Source organism: Cydia amplana, chromosome 20 (assembly GCF_948474715.1).
Source record: "Cydia amplana chromosome 20, ilCydAmpl1.1, whole genome shotgun sequence".
In the NCBI taxonomy this organism is placed as follows: Eukaryota; Metazoa; Arthropoda; class Insecta; order Lepidoptera; family Tortricidae; genus Cydia; species Cydia amplana.
In genome coordinates, this window is record NC_086088.1 from 11408552 (window position 1) to 11429540 (window position 20989).

General features: G+C 38.0%; 1 protein-coding gene across 1 annotated transcript in view; it reads left to right on the plus strand.

Annotated features, from left to right (window-relative positions):
- Window positions 1-1513: 1513 nt before the first annotated feature.
- The window catches only part of LOC134657757 (uncharacterized), a 37021-nt gene continuing 17545 nt past the window's right edge, over window positions 1514-20989 (plus strand). Inside the window, exons 1-7 of the mRNA XM_063513321.1 lie at window positions 1514-1721; window positions 10670-10871; window positions 12542-12670; window positions 13488-13596; window positions 15398-15484; window positions 17347-17452; window positions 18631-18851. Coding sequence (XP_063369391.1) covers window positions 1672-1721; window positions 10670-10871; window positions 12542-12670; window positions 13488-13596; window positions 15398-15484; window positions 17347-17452; window positions 18631-18851 — 904 coding nt within the window. The 5' untranslated portion in view covers window positions 1514-1671. The remainder of the gene's footprint in view (window positions 1722-10669; window positions 10872-12541; window positions 12671-13487; window positions 13597-15397; window positions 15485-17346; window positions 17453-18630; window positions 18852-20989) is intronic.

Sequence of the window (20989 nt, forward strand, 5' to 3'; positions counted from 1 at the left end):
GTGTATTTCGTTCAATAATATCTCCACTACTAGGCATTAAAATTCTATTATTAGAATTGAAAACGAGTGGTCTATACCACTAGATTCCCAATGTATATCGCTCGCATTTCAAAAATATGCATTTCGCCGTTTTCCACCGATTTTCGAGTGACGAAATCGAGCGCTCGAAATTCAAAAATCGCCCCCCTGTTCGGAAAGAGAGTCGTGGAATGTATTGGGTGGGCCCAACATTATATGGTAGTATTATACAGTGTGGAAAGATAAGTCGGGCCCTGGAGGGAAACTACCTTAAATCCTTAAGCTGGCTCATTTTACTTAATGGAGACATTGGAGACATACCTTTATTTTTAAAAAGAAACAAAACTGCATTCAAAGTATATTTCTTTTTTTCTTCGATTTGGCTTGTCTAAAAAAAATCTTGTAAATATTACATTTTATGGATATTTTGTACGACAGACGAGTTTAAGACCTAATGTTTCTTGGAGAAATGTTATCATTAACATTAACTGTATCGACTAGTAGAATAAAATTGCGAGTTTTTATTTTTTGGAATTTTTAGTCGGTTCGAGTCCCGGGCGAGGCAAGCGAGTTTAAAAAAATCTTTGAATGCAGTTTTGTTTCTTTTTAAAAATAAAGGAATGTCTCCTTTAAGTAAAATGAGCCAGCTTAAGGATTTAAGGTAGTTTCCCTCCAGGGCCCGACTTATCTTTCCACACTGTATAGTCGTGGAATGTATACATACGTTCATCATCACAATTTTAAGAGCCTGGCTCGTGTCGGTGGAGTAATCGCCATTCTGTTCTTCTCTCTGCCACTGTTTTGAGCTCCTGATTCGTCACTACGTTGATCTTCTCTTTGGCTTGGTCCAAAAACGCACGTCGCGGCCTTCCTCTGCCTCTCTTTTTTCTATTCTTCCTTCAATTGTAGTCTTTATGTAAGTATCGTGCCGTATCAGATGCCCCAACATGCTTCCCCTTCTGTTCTCAATCGTTTTCAACAAGGATCTCTTTTCCCCTACCAAATCCAATACTTCCGTATTTGTTTTCCTCTCTTTTCAGCTTATACCTTCCATTCTTCTCCATGTCCACATTTCAAAAGCGTTCAATCTGTCCCTATCACGCTGGGTTAATGTCCACGTCTCGCTTCCGTATAACGCTATACTCCAGACGTAGGTCTTGATAAATCGCTTTCTTATATTTCGGGATATCTTCGCTTTGAATAGGTGTTTTTTGGTGTTGAAAGCTTTTTTAGCTATGGCTATACGTGTGATGATACATACGTTATGTGTATATATTCCACGACTTCTCTTTTCGCACAGACTCTAGAATAGTCTAGAAGTAATAGTTGAATAACAGTCGAAGAAATTATTGAAATTATAGCTGGTCAAGCAAATCATGTCAGTAAAAAAGGCGCGAAATTCAAATTTTCTATGGGACGATATTCCTTCGCGCCTACATTTTTCAAATTCGCCGCCTTTTTCTACTGACAAGATCTGCTTGACCAGCTATAGTAGAAAATTTAATTTTGTAATGGCAACACTAAACCCCTCGCCATTTTGCGAGAATGTCAGCCAAATCATCAGCTTGCATTTTTCGTTAAATTTATGTTGTTTTACATTATAGTTACAGTGATTTTTGTTTAAAAAAGTTATTGAACAGTTAAATTATCAAAATGGATCGTTTTATAAGCATGTGGAAAGTTCGGGAGCTGGCGGACAAAGTGTAAGCTGTGTTACGATTTATTTAGCTTTTATGCAAATTGTATCCATCTGTGTGACAAATAAAGCAGTATAATGAACCCATTTGCTTATTAGTATTCTAATAAACTTTAGTTTTTATGTGTGTGGTTTCTGAAATCGCTTTAAACGGCAATTTCAAGTGGCCGTCCTTTAAGCAACTGGTTTTGCCAAAAATTGCTTGTGAAGGCCAATTTTGTTGAATAAAATCGGTGTCGAACATGGAAATGGGGAATAATTGTTAATTGGCGACCGGTTTGCAAGTTATCATTGAGCTGTGATGTCATTCAGCGAAGTAAACTGCTGAAAAAGCGAGTTTCGTGTTACGAAATGTCCAGCGTCTACAGTTACTTGTCTGACTGGTGGGAGAGGCTATCTTAACGACCGTTATTACCTGTATCACTGTCTAATTACGTTTTAAAGCCTTTTAGTATAGATTTATCTCTCAATTTAATAAGTATTTAGTGTGAGATATTTTCAATAACATCACATCATTTACATATAAAAACTAACTCCCGCCCGCGACTTCGTCTGCGCGGAATGATGATGATGATTAATAAAAATTATCCTATGTCCTTTTTCGGGACTCAAACTATCTCTATACCAAATTTTCTCCAAATCGGTTCAGCAGTTTAAGCGTGAAGACGTTACTGACAGACACACTTTCGCATTTATAATATTAGTATGGAAGTATAGATATCCATTTTCATTGTTAAAGAATATTGCATCTGGATTGTTATGATATTCCTTAATATAAGGTAACATCTTCGTTCTTTTCATTGTTATAATAATCAAATCCAAAGGTTTCACTTTTAAAATGATAAGGATGGCATGTTTTATTAAAGAGTTCTATATCCACATTCTAACTCTGTCACCAGACTAAAGGAGAGTATTAAAATATTGCACTGTACCCAAAATTACACAATATTCTAAATTAACACATGTATTGCCACCCAGCCAAACAAGACATCCGCGCCAGGCCACAAAAATTTCGTCATATAAAGCTGTAGTACCACAATCCAGACATCTACAGACATATGTGTAGTAGACATCTTTTAGGTAAGCATGTTCCATCCTAGACTGCATCGGCACTTACCATCAGGTGAGATTGTGGTCAAATGCTTACCTATTTCTTTAAAAAAAAAAAAAAATCCTGACTATCGAGTCGTCCGGCCTGGGAACGAAATCAGAAAGTGTTAAAGTTCACCAATTATTTGCTTGCAAAATTTGACTGAAAGGAACATGATTAGTTAGTTAACCCTTCGTCTGGCAAATTATCACTGGGATGTCTATGTGAAATTTATGTAATTAACAGAAAGTTAAAATTCCAACAAATCTAAAGTAATGTCTGCCAGTGCCACTTGAAGAATTAAAAAATTTTTTTATTTTTTGTTTGATTTGTTGGAAGTCGGTTTTCCGACTTCAAAAAAGATGAAATAAAATATTATCCTTTTTGAAGTCTATGCGTTACCAACTGATATGTTTGAAGTCGGTGCCAAGCCAAGTAGTAACAATATGAGTCAAAAATGGGATTTATAGCCATAAAGCTGACTATTTTTGACTGGTATTGTTACTACTTGGCTTGGCACCGACTTCAAACATATCAGTTGGTAACGCATAGACTTCAAAAAGGATAATATTTTATTTCATCCTTTTTGAAGTCGGTTTTTTTTTTTGTAAAAAGTTTTTATTTTTCCATTTTTAGTTTCAATCGGTGAGTGAAAAATCAATCATCCCCTATTTTCCTACCCTTAAGGTCGGATTTTTTTTTCCAAATTTATATGGGACCAACTTCGGGGTATACCGTTTCCAATAAAAAAATAATTATCAAAATCGAACTACTCTGTAAAAAGTTATGTGTGGTCATACATAAAAAAAAATATACGCGTCGACTTGAGAACCTCCTCCGTTTTTTTCGTCGGTAAAAAGTTTTAAAAGGCACCAAACAGACTGACTGATTTATGTTCAATATTTAGTAACGTGTGGATTGCCTCAATGACTTAATTGTCTTCATTACAAATGTTAATGTATAACTGTTCACACATGCCAATTGTGACAGCCCACTTTCCCAATACACTGCATGATTTAATGTCATTTACTTGCATAAAAAACATTATTGTCAATAGATAGGTAACAATACCCGACTCGTAGTTTCTAACTTAAATTCTGTTTACCTATATTAGTGGTTGGCAACCTTTTAGCAGCCAAGGGCCACATAGTAGTTAACGAAGTTGACGCGGGCCGCACTTTGTTAATATTTATGGCTTTATTAGACATTGTCATTTGTCAATATTACATACAAAATAGCCAGGGAGGCTCGCAAGTGACAGGTTCACGGGCCGCAGGTTGCCGACCGCTGACCTATATAGTGTGATATTTTGCTATTTCGAGACCTTTATATTTATTGTTATTTAGCGTTATATATGTGGAAGCTTGCAATTAGCATCTAGCAGATAAGTCTATCAACCTATGCAGTAAGCATCCATAATAAAATAAAATAACAAATGGTCAATTTTTGGTATCATTACCTTCAAGACTTTTGGATATAGTGACAAAAAAAATACAACATTAATTAAACTAAAGGTATAATAATGATTAGAGATTACACCTGATAGTGATATAGACCAGTGTTATCTTATCGCATATGGTTTTTATTTCGAGAGTGACACTCCCATTACCACTAAAATTTGCTTCCTTGTGTTTTAATATCTAAATCAATAAATAAAATCATTTCCTTCAACCAACTTAGAATAATTTTTTGTCTATCTGTGTGTCTGTCTGTCCGACTACTGGGCCTAAAATTTTGAAATATTCAAAACTATAGTGACTCAATCATCGTTTTATGGTTAGTGCACTTCAGGTATTCGTTCGACTAACGGCATGCATCACAGCATTTAATCGTTAGTATTTAATCTATTCTAAAATTAACTCAAATGAAACTAGTACATACTAGCAATTAAAATCCCAACAAAAAAATAGGTTCAATGCACATCCAAATTACTTAGAACCTTCACTACAATAGTTATTTAATTGACCTAGAGACCAACTCAAAATGGTCAATTATCATATCTCTTTTCAGATGCATTTGTTAAAATGACCAGATTATGTTGAGCTCTCGGTACAAATAAAGTTTTTATACATTGAGGTCAAATGCATATGGTGATTTAAGGGCCTACTGCAGCCGCGTCTGGCGCTTCGTAAACCACGCCCGCTAGTTCTTCCCTCCCCGCTAACACGCACACATGGAAACGCTTCGCGCCGCACGTGAAGTTTGTGTGACCTTTTAGCACCATCTAACGTTACAGAAGTTAACTACCATTATACGTGGTCGCTGCGGTCGGCCAGAAACTTAAATTCGGAAAAAATTGAAACAGATGGCGTTGTTACTTGTTCATAATAGCAAACAATAAAATAATTAATTCATAAACCTGCATATTTATTGTTGTTTTGGAAGATGTTAACATCATAGAAGCAGCAGCGTATATAGCATATAAGTTAAGAGTATTGATAATAAGAAAATAGCACAAGAACAGAAAAGAGATTATTTTTGATAAAATATGATGAAAACAGATTTACTTGATTACGCTCACCTGACTTTGCGGTCACTAAATGCAAATTTCAACCTTATTGTTATGGGGTTACAATAACCCTGGGGTTGCAGGCGTCCATGGTCGTTATTATTATAAATGCTTTGGTTGAAATGCTTTTTATTAACCCTCGAATTTTTCATAGGTACAGTCACCTGCAATAATATGTTACTCTTCGACGGCCGCAAATATATGTGACACGCTCTTATGGCTCTACAAATAAGATCTAACATGATCTACCGCAAAACGGCCTTCGGTGTGTAACATATTATTGCAGCTGACTGTACTCGTATTCATTGTTGTATAGGTAGGTATTAATATCTTTTATCCGATCGATTTGCATTTATTTGAAATAAATCACAGTGTTTAGTAATTATATGTTTTATTGAATAAGAGATTATTTAGGTATGTAAGGAATACAGGGTGCCTTTTTGAAACACTCATTTTTAGGGTTCCGTAGCCAAATGGCAAAAAACGGAACCCTTATAGATTCGTCATGTCTGTCTGTCTGTCTGTCCGTCTGTCCGTCCGTATGTCACAGTCACTTTTTTCCGAAACTATAAGAACTATACTGTTGAAACTTGGTAAGTAGATGTATTCTGTGAACCGCATTATATTTTCACACAAAAATAGAAAAAAAAAATTTTTTTTGGGGGTTTCCCATACTTAGAACAACTGAAACTGAATTTTTTTTTCATCAAACCCATACGTATGGGGTATCTATGGATAGGTCTTCAAAAATGATATTGAGGTTTCTAACATAATTTTTTTCTAAACTGAATAGTTTGCGCGAGAGACACTTCCAAAGTGGTAAAATGTGTGTGCCCCCCCCCCCCCTGTAACTTCTAAAATAAGAGAATGATAAAACTAAAAAAAATATATGATGTACATTACCATGCAAACTTCCACCGAAAATTGGTTTGAACAAGATCTAGTAAGTAGTTTTTTTTTTAATACGTCATAAATCCCCTAAATACGGAACCCTTCATGGGCGAGTCCGACTCGCACTTGGCCGCTTTTTCTGGATAATTTTGAATTTCAATTGTCAGGGGTGCCTACATTATTTTTTAATACATTTTACAACGACAACAAACAACAGTTCAAATTCGCCGTATTTTTATTACCCGGGTCGATCGCAACAAAATAGAAAATCATGTTTTTCAAATCTAAGCGTTATTGTAATTTATCTCAAATAACCAAAAAGACAATCTGACTAGAACTTAAAAACGAACTGAATTATTTTAATATGTCGATTTTTCTTGGTGACCCAGGAGATTTTTTTTTTATCCCATACAAAAAGAGCGTATCCCAATCGCGTATCGGTTTTGGTTTTTACTTATAAGTGTGAAAAATATATTCTACCATATACGAAGGATGTGTGTTTTTTCATGTTTTATATGTCTTTTTGTACAATAAAGTGTTTTACTGCTACTAATATATCATATTAACGATTAACTAAAAAGGTATTTACATCTAATTTAACTGGTAAATTATTACAGCCCGCTAAAATTAATATATATTCAAAAAAATATTTGTTAATATGTCCCAAAATCATGGCTCATTTTTTAAGTCTCCTGACTTACCAAACATATCGCAACGAAGGCAAGGGTACAACGCGGCATCGTGAACCTAATAACGTAACGTTTCAGTTACTTTTTTAGTCGCCGACCATTTTATCCGGGGTAGGAAAAGAGGTATTAGATCTATCCTGGGTCTAATATGTTATAAAAACATAGTTTTTTGAAAAATGTTCGTAGGTAGTACACAAAATTTACATTTTCTTTTAAATGTGATTTGGGTCATCGTTCTCCCTGGTGACTTTTCTGGTGACCCAAGAGACATCAATTTTATTATGACTCAGGAGACTTTTTTTCTATGCACTTTGATTTTTTTGATGCGCTAATTTTGTAATCTAAAATAACTTTAAACTGCTGATATACTTATATCACTTTGCTGATGAGTAGAAGTGGAATTTAAACTTAATTTATTGTTCTCTCCCTTGACATTTTGGCATACATTTGACATGCTGCAGTGCACTCCTAACGTTAATAAAGACATAATTTTTAGAAAAAGCTTTAGGAAAACTCACTCTTGAGCTTAAAACGATTAAGTCCTTATCATATTATGTTAGATTTTTAGTACAGACCCCAAATCAGTGAAAATGTGTCTTAGCCAACTAAATTTGTCTCTGGGAAAAGTACGATATCCCTAAAAATTGTACGTACATTTCGCATTTTTCTGAAGGAACGGAATTCATAAATTGGGTTATTATTATTTTTTCAGATTATTTGATTGCATTGACATATCACCAAGATAGATAGAACATTTAAGTTACCAGAAGAAAAGCATTTGTGTTCTTTAATAGTGTGGAAAAAGTAGGTTCGATTCCCGGGCGCGATTAAGCGAATTTAAAAAAAAACAACGTGTTGCATTCCGGGAGTGCCGACAGAAGTGAAAACTCAATGACTAGTCCAAAATGTCTGCAGCACTATGTATAATTGACCCATCCTCCTTTCTATTGAAAACTTTTGGTTCCGAAATTGCTGGTCAGTGAGCTTGTTTAAAATTCGAAAATCAAATTTATTAATTATAATAATTTATTTATTTGGTCATGATATTTTGAGTTTTATTCACCAGTACTAGAGTTCACTTTTATTAGCGATTTCATCAAGATGTAGCTTTATTGAATTATATTTGAGTGATATAAAGTTATAATACTGTGAGATCCTCGTATTTCAGCCCGTACAAGATTATAACCTTTTTCATGTAATGTCATTGAGTTTTTCTTTATTGATTTAAATGCCATCTAAACCTTACGGTCACATGATCGCCTTACGCTGTCTCGAGTTTATCATTTTTTCCCCACCTCATAAAGTGCCTAGCGCCGCTAAAGAAGTTTTCACTTCAAAAATCTTTGAATGCAGTTGTTTCTTTAAAAAACAATAATGTTTCATTTAAGTAAAATGAGCAAACTTAAGGTTTTAAGGCACTTTCCCTCCAGGGCCCATAATTTTTTTCCACCCGGTAGTAGACAACTATTTTTTTCGACTAAATGAAGTTTTATTAGATAAATCGTTGATCACATGGTTCGTTTCACACATCACATCAAATCGTTTGTCATCACAATCAAAATTTGTCAAAAGTAATGAAATTTATGCCAAAAAAACATAAATAAAACATATAAATTCAACACATTTTTTTAATAAAAATCTTTCTCGATGATATAAAAAAGAACATCGACAAATTATGTTCAAAGAATTAATATCAAAACAGATGTCATAATTAGGATTGGCTACTTTAAGAAAGGGACAGAGAGATTTAATCCTCTCGCTCTGCACGTTTTTCTCATTCCTCCTTGTCAAGCCAAAATAAACTATAAAATGATAGTAACACAGTACATTGTAATATTCACTTTTTCCACGGTATCATGTCATTGTAAATTACTTATGTGAAATTGTAGTGGCGTGCGACTTTCAAACCGGAGGTCACGGGTTCGAACCCCGGCCCGTGCAAGTGAGTTTTTGTAAGTAGAGACCTTTTTTAGTGGTACTTAAATATAATAACTTTTCGTATTATTGAAATAAAATATTTTATTCAAACAAACTTAATAATATAATAATTAAAACGAGTAATATCAATTAGTTTTTAATATTTATTCAATTATTTTAAATTATTTGAGCATGAAACATACTAGATTTATTTTTATCATTACAATAGAAAAAAAGCAAAAAATATATTCTTATAGATATTTTATTTTCAAACAAAAATAAAGCAAAAAGTTACGGTTAGATTCTGATGGCTAAATACCAAACAGCTACCGATACATTTCAATATCTGTCGAAATTTCCTAACCCGTTGTAACTGACAAAGAGTATAGATTTCGACGTAGCATGACGTAGCCTAGCAAACACGCACACATGCGTAACGTATAGGCCTGTAAGAAGGCACCATCATAGGTTTACCTCCGATTCCGTTACTACTCAATGGAGTTACGACTCAACGTTTATTGGATATTAAAATTTTACGTAATTCGGAGCGCTGCGCGAAGTGACATAGGTCTTACCTCTTTGAGGCACGACGGCCATCTAACATTACTGGCATAAAGGATGCATTTATGACTTTGACGCATGACAGAAAGAGAAACGGAACTGCGTAAAATGGGCGTTTGCTGTTGAATTCATAAAATCAAAAATCGATAATAAATCCATCGGTAAAGGATAATAAGTTAATATTTAGTTCTTTGAAAGTTAAGACGAGATGAAAACCTTTGCTGTAAGGTGGGTTGTGCTGGATATGGATGTGTTTTCTAGTTGCACGAAGCTAAAACCGAAAAATGAACACGTAAGTTTGGATTTATTTTCTATCGAGAAAATTGTAAGCATTCGTGTTTCGACTACTACGAAATGTCTTATCATATAGTCAAGAAACATATATCCGAAAATCACTACTGTTTGTTTCCGGGGCTAGCCACTGCCACCTTTCTAAGATCCTGTTATTTTTCGATGCACGGCCTTAATGACTGTTACAATTATATGGGTGGCCTTGAAATGCTTTCTCTGTTGCGTAACGTTACATAGTGTATGTTGACACGTTTTTTGTAGTTTTGCTTTTATTTTATTCTATATGAGGGCGTATTATGGATAAAGTGTATGCGGGTTTGATGTAACTGATCTAAATATTTTTCTACAAATTGAACATAATAGGCCAATCAAATTAGATACAAATAGCGTTTTGAATTTTTAAGGAATTAATTCCCAGAAAGCTGGAAATCGTTTTAATACTTTCATTTGGTCCCAAATGCGTGTAATCTGAGTTTGCTCCAACCTAGGAGGTGTGCGTAAATTTTGAGAGTCTTACTTCGTTCGTTCAGTCGGTTCCCCACCACTCATGCCCAATCCATACTAATACTAGATTCATGGCCTAACAGCAATTGATAAAGGGTCATGATTCATGAAAACAATTATAAACATTACTTTATAGCTGTCAGTCTAGCTCGGGAACTCACTGTAGGGACGAAACTACTGTAGAGTAAACTAGAGTAGTAGTAGTAGTAGTAAAATACTTTATTGTACAAAAAGAAACATAAAACATGAAAGAACACATCATTAGTACAAAGGCGAACTTATCCCTTGTATCCAATCGTTTTTTATTTATTTATTTTTTATTTATTAGGCTCACAAAACAAGTTACAGACGTTTATGTAAATTACATTGATAGCTTACAGTTCAGATCTGGACTATAACTCTAAACATGTGTGCACAGAAGGAAAGGAAATTTTAGTTTTCTATGGCTATTTACACATTTAACTGATTACCAAAAACCTTTAATTTTTTTTCCTTGTTTATAGTACAAATGTAGTGATGAACTACACAGAGGTCGAAGGCAAGGTCCGCGAAGCTACGTCCGACGAGGCCTGGGGTCCGACCGGGCAACAAATGCAAGAGCTAGCCCTGGCGACCTTCACATATGAACACTTTCCCGAGGTCATGTCCATGTTATGGAGGAGGATGTTGCATGATAACCGGTCACACTGGCGAAGGACTTACAAGGTACGTAATTGTAATTGTAATTAGCCTTTATTATTGAAGCTGGTACATAACATATATTAATTTGATTTATCAACTTTAGCTTCAACTCGTCCTTTGACGTAGGCCTCCTCCATAGCTTTCCATTTGTTTCTTTCTTTTGCTGTTTGCATCCATTTACCTCCTATTCTTGTTAAATCATTCGACCATCTAAACTTTTGTGGGCCACTCTTTCTTTTATTATATCTAGGGCACCACTCTACAAGGTCTCTTAAGGTACGTAGAAGTGGGAGAGGTTAGATCATGCCGTCTCTCTCACACAATAGGTAAGAGTTGGCCCTGGCGACCTTCACATATGAGCACTTTCCCGAGGTCATGTCCATGTTATGGAGGAGGATGCTCCACGATAACCGGTCACACTGGCGAAGGACTTATAAGGTATGTAGAAGTGGGAGAGGGAGGTCAGATCATGCCGTCTCTCTCACACAATAGGCAAGAGTTGGCCCTGGCGACCTTCACATATGAACACTTTCCTGAGGTCATGTCCATGTTATGGAGGAGGATGCTCCACGATAACCGCTCACACTGGCGAAGGACTTACAAGGTACGTAGAAGTGGGAGAGGTTGATCATGCCGTCTCTCTCACACAATAGGCAATAGATGCAAGAGTTGACCCTGGTGACCTTCACATATGAACACTTTCCTAAGGTCATGTCCATGTTATGGAGGAGGATGCTGCATGACAACCGGTCACACTGGCGAAGGACTTACAAGGTACGTAGAAGTGGGAGAGAGAGGTTAGATCATGTCATCTCTCTCACACAATAGGCAATAGATGTAAGAGCTAGCGCTGGCGACCTTCACATATGAACACTTTCCCGAGGTCATGTCCATGTTATGGAGGAGGATGCTGCATGATAACCGGTCTCATTGGCGAAGGACTTACAAGGTTCGTTAAGTTCTTAGGCTGGTTTTAGTGTCACGCGGACCGTCCGTGCGGATCGCTCCGCACCGTCAAATTGTATGAGAAAGCTGTCCACGCGGACCCATCAGCTTTACTCTAAAACGCTCCCTGAACTTAATACATATTGGTCCGGTGCGGAGGGATCCGCACGGACAATCCGCGTGATACTAAAACCAGCCTTAGGACACCCACCAGACTTCTTAGGACAAGTTGCACCAGCAACAATTCTCCACTCATCAATTCAACTCAGCAGTGAACTATAGAATATTTCCTACAATGACATTTAACGAACTTTTTAACGATGCCAGTGATTGCTGATTTCATAACAAACAGTACCGGCCAAGGTTTGCCGTAAAAACCTGAAGGTGATATATTTTTGGTAATGATAGTTTCCTATGGTCCTTTGACTGCCAAAGAAGTCAACTGACGCGCGCCGCTACAACCCAATATCATCGTTCGTGCATTCTGTCAAGGTTCACGATGACATGCTCTGCACACGATAGGCTTAAATAGTTTAAAGCAGGGCTCTCCGCTCCAGATGTTCAGCCCTAACAGCAGCAACCAGATACTCCCCCCCCCCCCCCCCTCTCGGCGCCGACGGTGGCCCGCGCGAAAATTATGAGGCGCAATATGACCCTCAGGTAAAAAAGTTTGGAGACTCCTGGTTTAAAGGGTTAAATATTATTTTTTTATTGGAAACTTTACTAACTATTGTCGTATATAATTTCAGTGCCTACTCCTCCTAAGCTACTTGGTGCGAAACGGCTCGGAGCGAGTGGTCACATCGGCTCGGGAACACATTTACGATCTGCGCTCACTCGAAAACTTCACTTATGTGGACGACGTGGGAAAAGACCAGGTAAACTATACTCTATTTTCGTTGGAAGTTTACATGGTAATGTACATCATATATTTTTTTTAGTTTTATCATTCTGTTATTTTAGAAGTTACAGGGGGGGGGGGGGGGGGGGCACATTTTACCACTTTGGAAGTGTCTCTCGCGCAAACTATTCAGTTTAGAAAAAAATGATATTAGAAACCTCAATATCATTTTTGAAAACCTATCCATAGATACCCCACACGTATGGGTTTAATGAAAAAAAAAAATTTTTGAGTTTCAGTTCTAAGTATGGGGAACCCCAAAAATTTATTGTTTTTTTTTTCTATTTTTGTGTGAAAATCTTAATGCGGTTCACAGAATACATCTACTTACCAAGTTTCAACAGTATAGTTCTTATAGTATCGGAGAAAAGTGACTGTGACATACGGACGGACAGACGGACAGGCAGACATGACGAATCTATAAGGGTTCCGTTTCTTGCCATTTGCCTACGGAACCCTAAAAATCATTTGCGTTTATATGCGTCATTGTGTATTGGGTAAGTTGCTTTGCTGAGAGTACGCCAGAAGTCCGTCAGATTCATGTCGCGGGGCGAGGTAATGCGAGTCGGGGCGGGGCGGTGCGTGTCCGTTCTGTATGATAATACTATTACTTATTCTGTGCTTATAGACGGAACTATAGTGACTCGTATCTTATAGTAAATCGTTTATTTTCTCTCAGAAAGCGACATGTGTGCGATTGATTGATTGATGTTTTGCTGTTGAAGATTAAAACGATGGGGTATTCTTTTGTGAAGTCAGTTTTTCGTTAAAAGTTATTTTTATAATATTTTTAGGGTATCAACGTTCGCCATAAGGTGCGTGAATTGATCGACTTCATTCAAGACGACGACAAACTGAGAGAGGAGAGGAAAAAGGCTAAGAAGAACAAGGACAAATATATCGGTGAGTAATATAGTGTGTCAAAGGACTGTCCCATTTCAAACATAGAGATAATCATACTATTTTTGTCTTACACTAGTACTAGCGCCCAAAAGAAAAGGATGAGTATAGTTTTTTTGGTTCCTATTTACTGACAAATTGGTTTGACCATCTATATTTACTGAAGTAGTCGGACTTTCACAAAATGTACTATACCTATTCAGGTACCGTAGGCAACACGCCAACGCTAACGCTTCGCCATCGAATCGCTTTGTCTTTATCACTTTTCCATATTAGTGCGACAGTGACAGTTGCGTTTCGTTCGTAGCGTTAGCGATTAGCAGGGGTCGGACAAAAAGTGCGGATGACGTCAAACCACTTATAGGATGATTTCAAATAGTATTTTTGATTTTCATAAACAATTATCACTTATCATTTATCAACCTCTTTATTAAACGATATCGCCACTTGAAATGAGTGAGTACGTTTTTGACTGACACATTGTCAATCAGATGAACAATAAATTGACTGTTATTGTTTAGCTATTGTATCTTCACGATTATATTTAGCTAAAATTTATATTTACTAATGTATAAGAAAACGCTCTAAAATGTCATCTTTACTCGAATATTGTGGCAAGTTTCGTGAAATTTATTTTATTCACTACATCACCCTACCACCTGTATTATTAATTCCATGGATTTATTTACGATTATTTTGTTACTTCATTAATACTACTTTGTTACTACATGTCACACGGAAGTTTAAATACAAACTCAAACATCATCCTGTGTGCAAGATTACGTCATTTTTACGTCATCCGCACTTTTTGTCCGACCCCTGGCGATTAGATTAAATAGACCGATATACTGTTCAGTTTTTCTGCAATAGTCCCAATGTCTGCCGCGACCGGATCATGGGTGTCTATTGTTGCGCCTATGAACGGATTCCAGCTAGGGTTGCCAGATGGTCGGGATTCGGCGGGATTCTCCCGATTTTTAGCACGTGTTCCCGACTCCCGTGTTAGTAATTTAAATTGTATTTTTTTTTCCTTATTTTCTCGTAATGCATGTTAATTATGTAGTATAATTATATTAAAGATGTAATTATTTTTGAAAAGATGTGTCCCGCCGAGTTTGTTGCCGGTCCCATAATGGGATACCCTCCTCCAATTGAGGGGGGATTTAAATCTTCTCGGGGCAGAGGTGTAGGGTTGGAGCCGGTCTACCTAGCTTTATTTGACGTTTATAAGCGCATTGTAATTATGCCTACTTGAATAAACTATCTTTTATCTTTATCTTATCTTTATCCCGACAAAGTGAAAATTGTCCCGAAAAACAGCATCACGTTATAAAACAATAATTTCAAGTTCCGAACTGCCGTCGAGCGACCTGCATCGAACCCGTCAGCGCGCGCGCGGCGCGCGTGGCGAGATTGGGCAGAGCAGCTGACGTAGTGCCAATAATGTATAATATCGTTGTTTTTAATACAATTAATTTAATTTGAATGGTTCATTTTCCCGACTTAAGTCCCGAAATTTTGATATTTTTTCCCGATAATAGCGCCTTTCGATCTGGCAACCCTAGTTCCAGCAGGCGTTCCACATGACATTAAAGCTCTCCAAAGGGACTCTACGTGTTAGATCTATAGATCTCGCTAGATATATCCCCACGCGAGCCTATCAAAAGACCGGGATTTATAGGTCCGTGAAGTGCAAAATAGTAATGAAATTAAGCCACAGGCATCGTCAAATCAAATGTGTATAAGATAAAATTTGATCTAATGAGAGATGATTGGTGGTCATTAGTGATGGTGTTGTTTTCAGGGATGTCTTCAGAAGCGGGCACGATGGGCGCGCGCGGCGCCGGGGGCTGGGGCGAGTATAGCGACCGCGGCGGCGGCACCAACTGGGGTAAGGCCATCCATAGACTAGGAATCCTCTAGACGGAGTTTAGAGCAATAGGGATGATGACACATGTTGAATTTTATAACAAAATCTAGTAAAATAGATAGCAGACGAGCAATTTATCACAATAATGTGGATATTAAAATAAAATATTGAAAAATTACAAAATTACAGGACCTGAGAGTTTCAAAATTTAAGTTTTTTTTAACTTCCAAAAACGATAAAAGTAAGGGTACCATTCGATTCCTTACATTTCATCCAAAAAATATTGTATAGCAACTATATACATACACGCAATATTTCACCGACAAAAACGCAATTTTCTTGTTTTGTCCATACTACAAGATGGGCGATGACGTCACGGCCTCTGGCCGTTTTGTATAGGGCGTTTCGCGAGTGAAGTGCGACTGTCGGACTTTGACTACAATTTCTGACTTTTGTGTTACTTTAATGCAATGGGTCCCATATAGACATTTGATCCTAAAAACAAACCCGATCGATTGATACCATAAAAAAAAATTAGTCATGTAGCCTATTATTTCATGAAACCGATGCTGCCAAAAATACTGGGGTGCGGGGGACGAGGTGAGCGAGTCCCGTGCCGTGATTGGTCCGTTCAAAGACACGGACGTCACACAAAGACATTTGACTCGAAGATGGAGTAAAACTACCGTATGTTTGTGGCAGAGGGGGTAGCGCTACTATGCTCAGTCTGGAGGATGTCTTGTCTGTGAGGCTATCTCACCCCCGCTTCAAGCTACCAGTCTGTACCATCGCCTACGCTGTTAACCTTTTGGGCGCCAATGACCGATATATCCGCACCGTAGGTTCAACGCCGAAGACCGATTAATCGGTCCCAGACCACAGAGCGACATCGACCTACGTGCATATACATAAAGTTCAACTTCAGTTTTGACACTTCAATGATGTGGCGTCTGAGTGACAGCTTTTGTGTTTGACACGGCGTGGAAAAGGTTAACTGACTGACAAAAAAACGTTTAAAATAGGAAAAAAAGTGGTACCATTCGATTCCTTACATTTTATTAAAAAAAATGGTATACCAACAATATACATAAACGCAATATTTCACCGACAAAATCGCAATTTCCTTCAACTTCAAACTTCAACATTTATTCAGCAAATAGGCCACAAGGGCACTTTTACACGTCAACATTGATTTTACATACAAGCATAAATAATAATATGATACATCAACAATTATAAAATACAACTAACTGTAACTACCAAATCAAACTAACGTGTTACATTACATTCACATACATTCCTTGTTTTCCATACATCGAAACGGCTTCTAACATTATATGGTGACGTCACGATGTATTGCCATTTTGTTAGAAGCGTTTCGTCAGTAAAGTGCGGGCGCCAGACTTTGACCATCATTTGTGACTATTGTATTGCTTTAAGACAATGGGTCCCATACAGACATTTGATCCTCAAAACAAACCTGATCGACTGATACCATTATATAAATAAACCGGCCAAGTGCGAGTCGGACTCACGCACGGAGGGTTCCGCACCATCAACAAAAAATGAACAAGCAAAAAAAACGGTCACCCATCCAAGTACTGACCTCGCCCGACGTTGCTTAACTTCGGTCAAAAATCACATTTGTTGTATGGGAGCCCCGCTTAAATCTTTATTTTATTCTGTTTTTAGTATTTGTTGTTATAGTGGCAACAGAAATACATCATCTGTGAAAATTTCAACTGTCTAGCTATCACGGTTCGTGAGATACAGCCTGGTGACATACGGACGGACGGACAGCGGAGTCTTAGTAATAGGGTCCCGTTTTTACCCTATGGGTACGGAACCCTAAAAATGTCAAAAACCCTATTTCTTATTTCTAGACGAGCCCAAAGAGCGAAATGATGATGATGATTATGACCGGGCAGATGATTCTGATGGTGACTATAGTCATGGGCCCAGCCATGTTAGCGCCAGGAAACCTAACAAGTAAGTACTATTTTATCCATTGAGGTATACAGTGTGTAAGTCAAATACGGGTAATAAATTAAACCAGATATAGAATTTACCCGTCTTATCATTAATTAAGATGTTTTTTTAAGTTACACTTAATTATGACCCCGTGATTAATTTTTTCCACATGTACCTAGCAGCAATGTACTGTAAACATTAAGAAACAAGATGATAATGACATTACGAGATACGAACTTTTCATAGTAACTGCCAACAAGCGTTGACAGTTACTTTAAAAAGCTCGTATCCCGTAACGTGTGTGGTGTATTACATTGCGGGCCGAATTATTTTGTATGGTTATAATTTTCAATGCATTTCTAAGTAAAATCTATCTCAATATACTTTTTAGGTCCTATGCTAACCACCGTTTAAATATTCGCCCGTATTGGATTTACACACTGTATACAAGAGACGACGTCTCGAACAAAATGTTTCGCACTAATATACGAGTACGAGCGAGATGCATAGAAAGTAAATTACGTTCTCGATGGCGGTTGTGACAGTGCGAAACTGGTGGTAGTCACTGGTAAATTAAAAACGTTTTCACACCACATATTTTTTATTTTTATTTCTCCTCTCATCTACTCAAAGGTTAACTGGAAGAGATCCCTCAAAGGGATAAGTTCGCCTTTGTACTTCTTACTAATTGTAAGTTATTTTTAATGTCTTTTTGTACAATAAAGAGTTTACTACTACTACTACTATATTTGGAAAAGAGCTTTTTCTTCCCTGATGCTAGGAGGGATCAAAGTGGCACTTTTCCTCCCTGCTACAAGGGATCAAAGTAACACTTTTCTGTTCTAGCGCACTATTTTTAATTTTTTTTGCACTTTATTTTTTTAGCTTAAATAATCTGTTTAAGCATCAGATTGTGTCAACACTAAGATTTTTTTATTTTCCTCATAGTTGATGTGAAAAGCAGTATGTGTCACACGGTATCAAAATTATTTCGTCTCGGGCGTTAACACTTGAATCCCTCATCACGCTCAGGATTCAATGTACGCCTTGACGGAAATATATCATTTTGATCCCTTATAACACAAATTACTTATGTTGTTTAACCTCTTCTACCTGTATTATCCGTATTGTTTTCTGTAATGAGGTGTTCAATAAAGAGTATTTGTATTGTATTGTATTACTATTTACATTTTCAGAGAAAACGTATATCGAGACGACGGCGCCGGTAGTCCACCGCCTCGCTCCCTCAGCGCGCGCGCCGCCGAGCGCGAGCGAGACCGCGATACCGACGGCTACGTCAGCGCGGGACTGTCTCAGGGCTCCGCTACGGGACTCGGCGCGGGGAACACGCTCAACATCAGCCTGAAGAGCCCCGCCAAGACTAAGAGCAGTACGCCCAGCAAAAAGATCGATTTAGGTAACATATTTCACCAATAATATCTGACCGCGATACTGACGGCTACGTCAGCGCGGGACTGTCTCAGGGCTCCGCTACGGGACTCGGGGCGGGGAACTGATAAGTATGTACTAATAGCAATGAAACAAGTGCGTACGATGGAAGCTCGTTTATTACTGGCGCGCAGGCCAGGATACAGCGGACGCGCGGGCTGAGGCGCGGGGACGTCACATGCATACACGTCATCTCCTCCCGATATAATTAAGGGAACCTGGGATCAAGAAATACAGACTATTATAACATGATGTATAACCACTTATTTTAAACCTTATAATTAATGGCCTTAGATCTAGGTCGCAATTGATGACGACGTTGGGGATCGGGCGACAAGTTATCGGTCGAAGGGATAACCTGATCTTCGTTACTAGTTTCTGGTGAATCATTAAGTATCAATGGTCGCTCAGTCCCCAAGTCCTCCCCCTCTGCTTCGGCATCCTCCCACCTCTCCTCATGAACGGGTTCATTCGGTAAGTCCGAGCTAATAGTAGCCGGATTATTCACGACATCATCAGTGTTTAGATCCGTTGACTGGTCTTGTGAGACTGCAGGCGAGGTGATAGCATCCGAGATCACATCTGACAAGGTAGCAGAGGATGTTGCTGCTGAATCTAAGTTGTGTCCTACATCATTATAGCTATTGTTGTTCGTATATCGCAATATTTGGTCAACGTGGCGTCTACAATTTATGTTTTGGTCTATTACGTAAACGAGGTACATTCTACGACCGATTATGTTAATTATTTTACCTCTTGTCCAATACGGTTTACGATTTTCAAAACATTTAACCCAAACGTCTTCGTTGACGTTAAATGAACGCACTTGTTTACCGGGCTGGACCGGCTGCGAGGAATGCACCGCGTCAGCTGTTTTGCCTCGCGGCGGTACTATGAGGTCTAATCTCGAACGCAACTCACGGCCAAACATTAGCTTGGCTGGAGTTTCTTTCGTTGTACTGTGCACTGTAGTACGATATTCGAACAAATAGCTCTGTAATTTAGAATTTAATTGACTTATACATTGTGATTCTTGTTCTATGATTGATTTAATCATTTTTTTACAATTTCGTACTGCACATTCGGCTAAACCGTTGCTAATTGGGTGATATATAGGTGAAGTTACATAATTAACACCCATCATTTTACAAAACTGATTAAATTCTTGAGATGCAATTTTAGTATCATTATCAGACACAATCGTATCAGGTAGGCCAAACCTCGTAAACAACAATGATAACTCTTTAATTAAATGTTTCGTAGTAGTACCGCAAGTCATGTCTATACATTCTACCCATTTGCTAAAAGCGTCTACCACAATCAAATACGTTCTTTGAGCTACAAACATGTAGTCAATGTGAATGCGGTGCCACGGGCCCGGCGGCTGGCTCCAGCTGGCGGGCGGCGCGCGAGCGGGCGCGGCGCGCAGCACGCTGCACACTGCGCACGCGCCGATCAGCTGTTCGATGTCGCGATCTATACCGGGCCACCACATACGTGATCGAGCGTTGCTTTTAGTTTTAACTATACCTAAATGTGTTTTATGTAGCTCTTGCAATAATTTGTATCTCAATATTTTTGGAATTATAACACGATGTCCTCTCATTACACAGCCTTTCTCTAATTCTAAATCATTCCTGCAACGGAAATAAGGTTCAATTTTAGAACACCGTATTTTGCGCGGCCAACCTTGCTGGATATATTTTGTCACCGTAGCTAACGTTTTATCCGACGCTGTAGCATTCTGAATGTCTTTATAGGTTAAGGGTGCTAAATTATCTAGTTGCAACGCGTTAACGTTCAGTACACTGCACTGGTTTACAAGTTTGTTTTCCGCCGCGTTATCTGACGACGACGTCGGGCATGCGCGCGAAAAATAATCAGCAACTGTGTTATCCTTACCTGCCGTGTATTGAATAACGTAATTATACGCGGATAAAAATATAGCGTATCTCACTAACCTAGAAGCCGTCATTACCGATATACCGTTCTTTTTTCCGAATATCGCTAATAAAGGTTTGTGATCGGTTTTTAGGACAAACGGATCCGCGCGGCCATACAAGTATTGGTGAAATTTTTTAATTCCGAATACCAACGCGGTCGCTT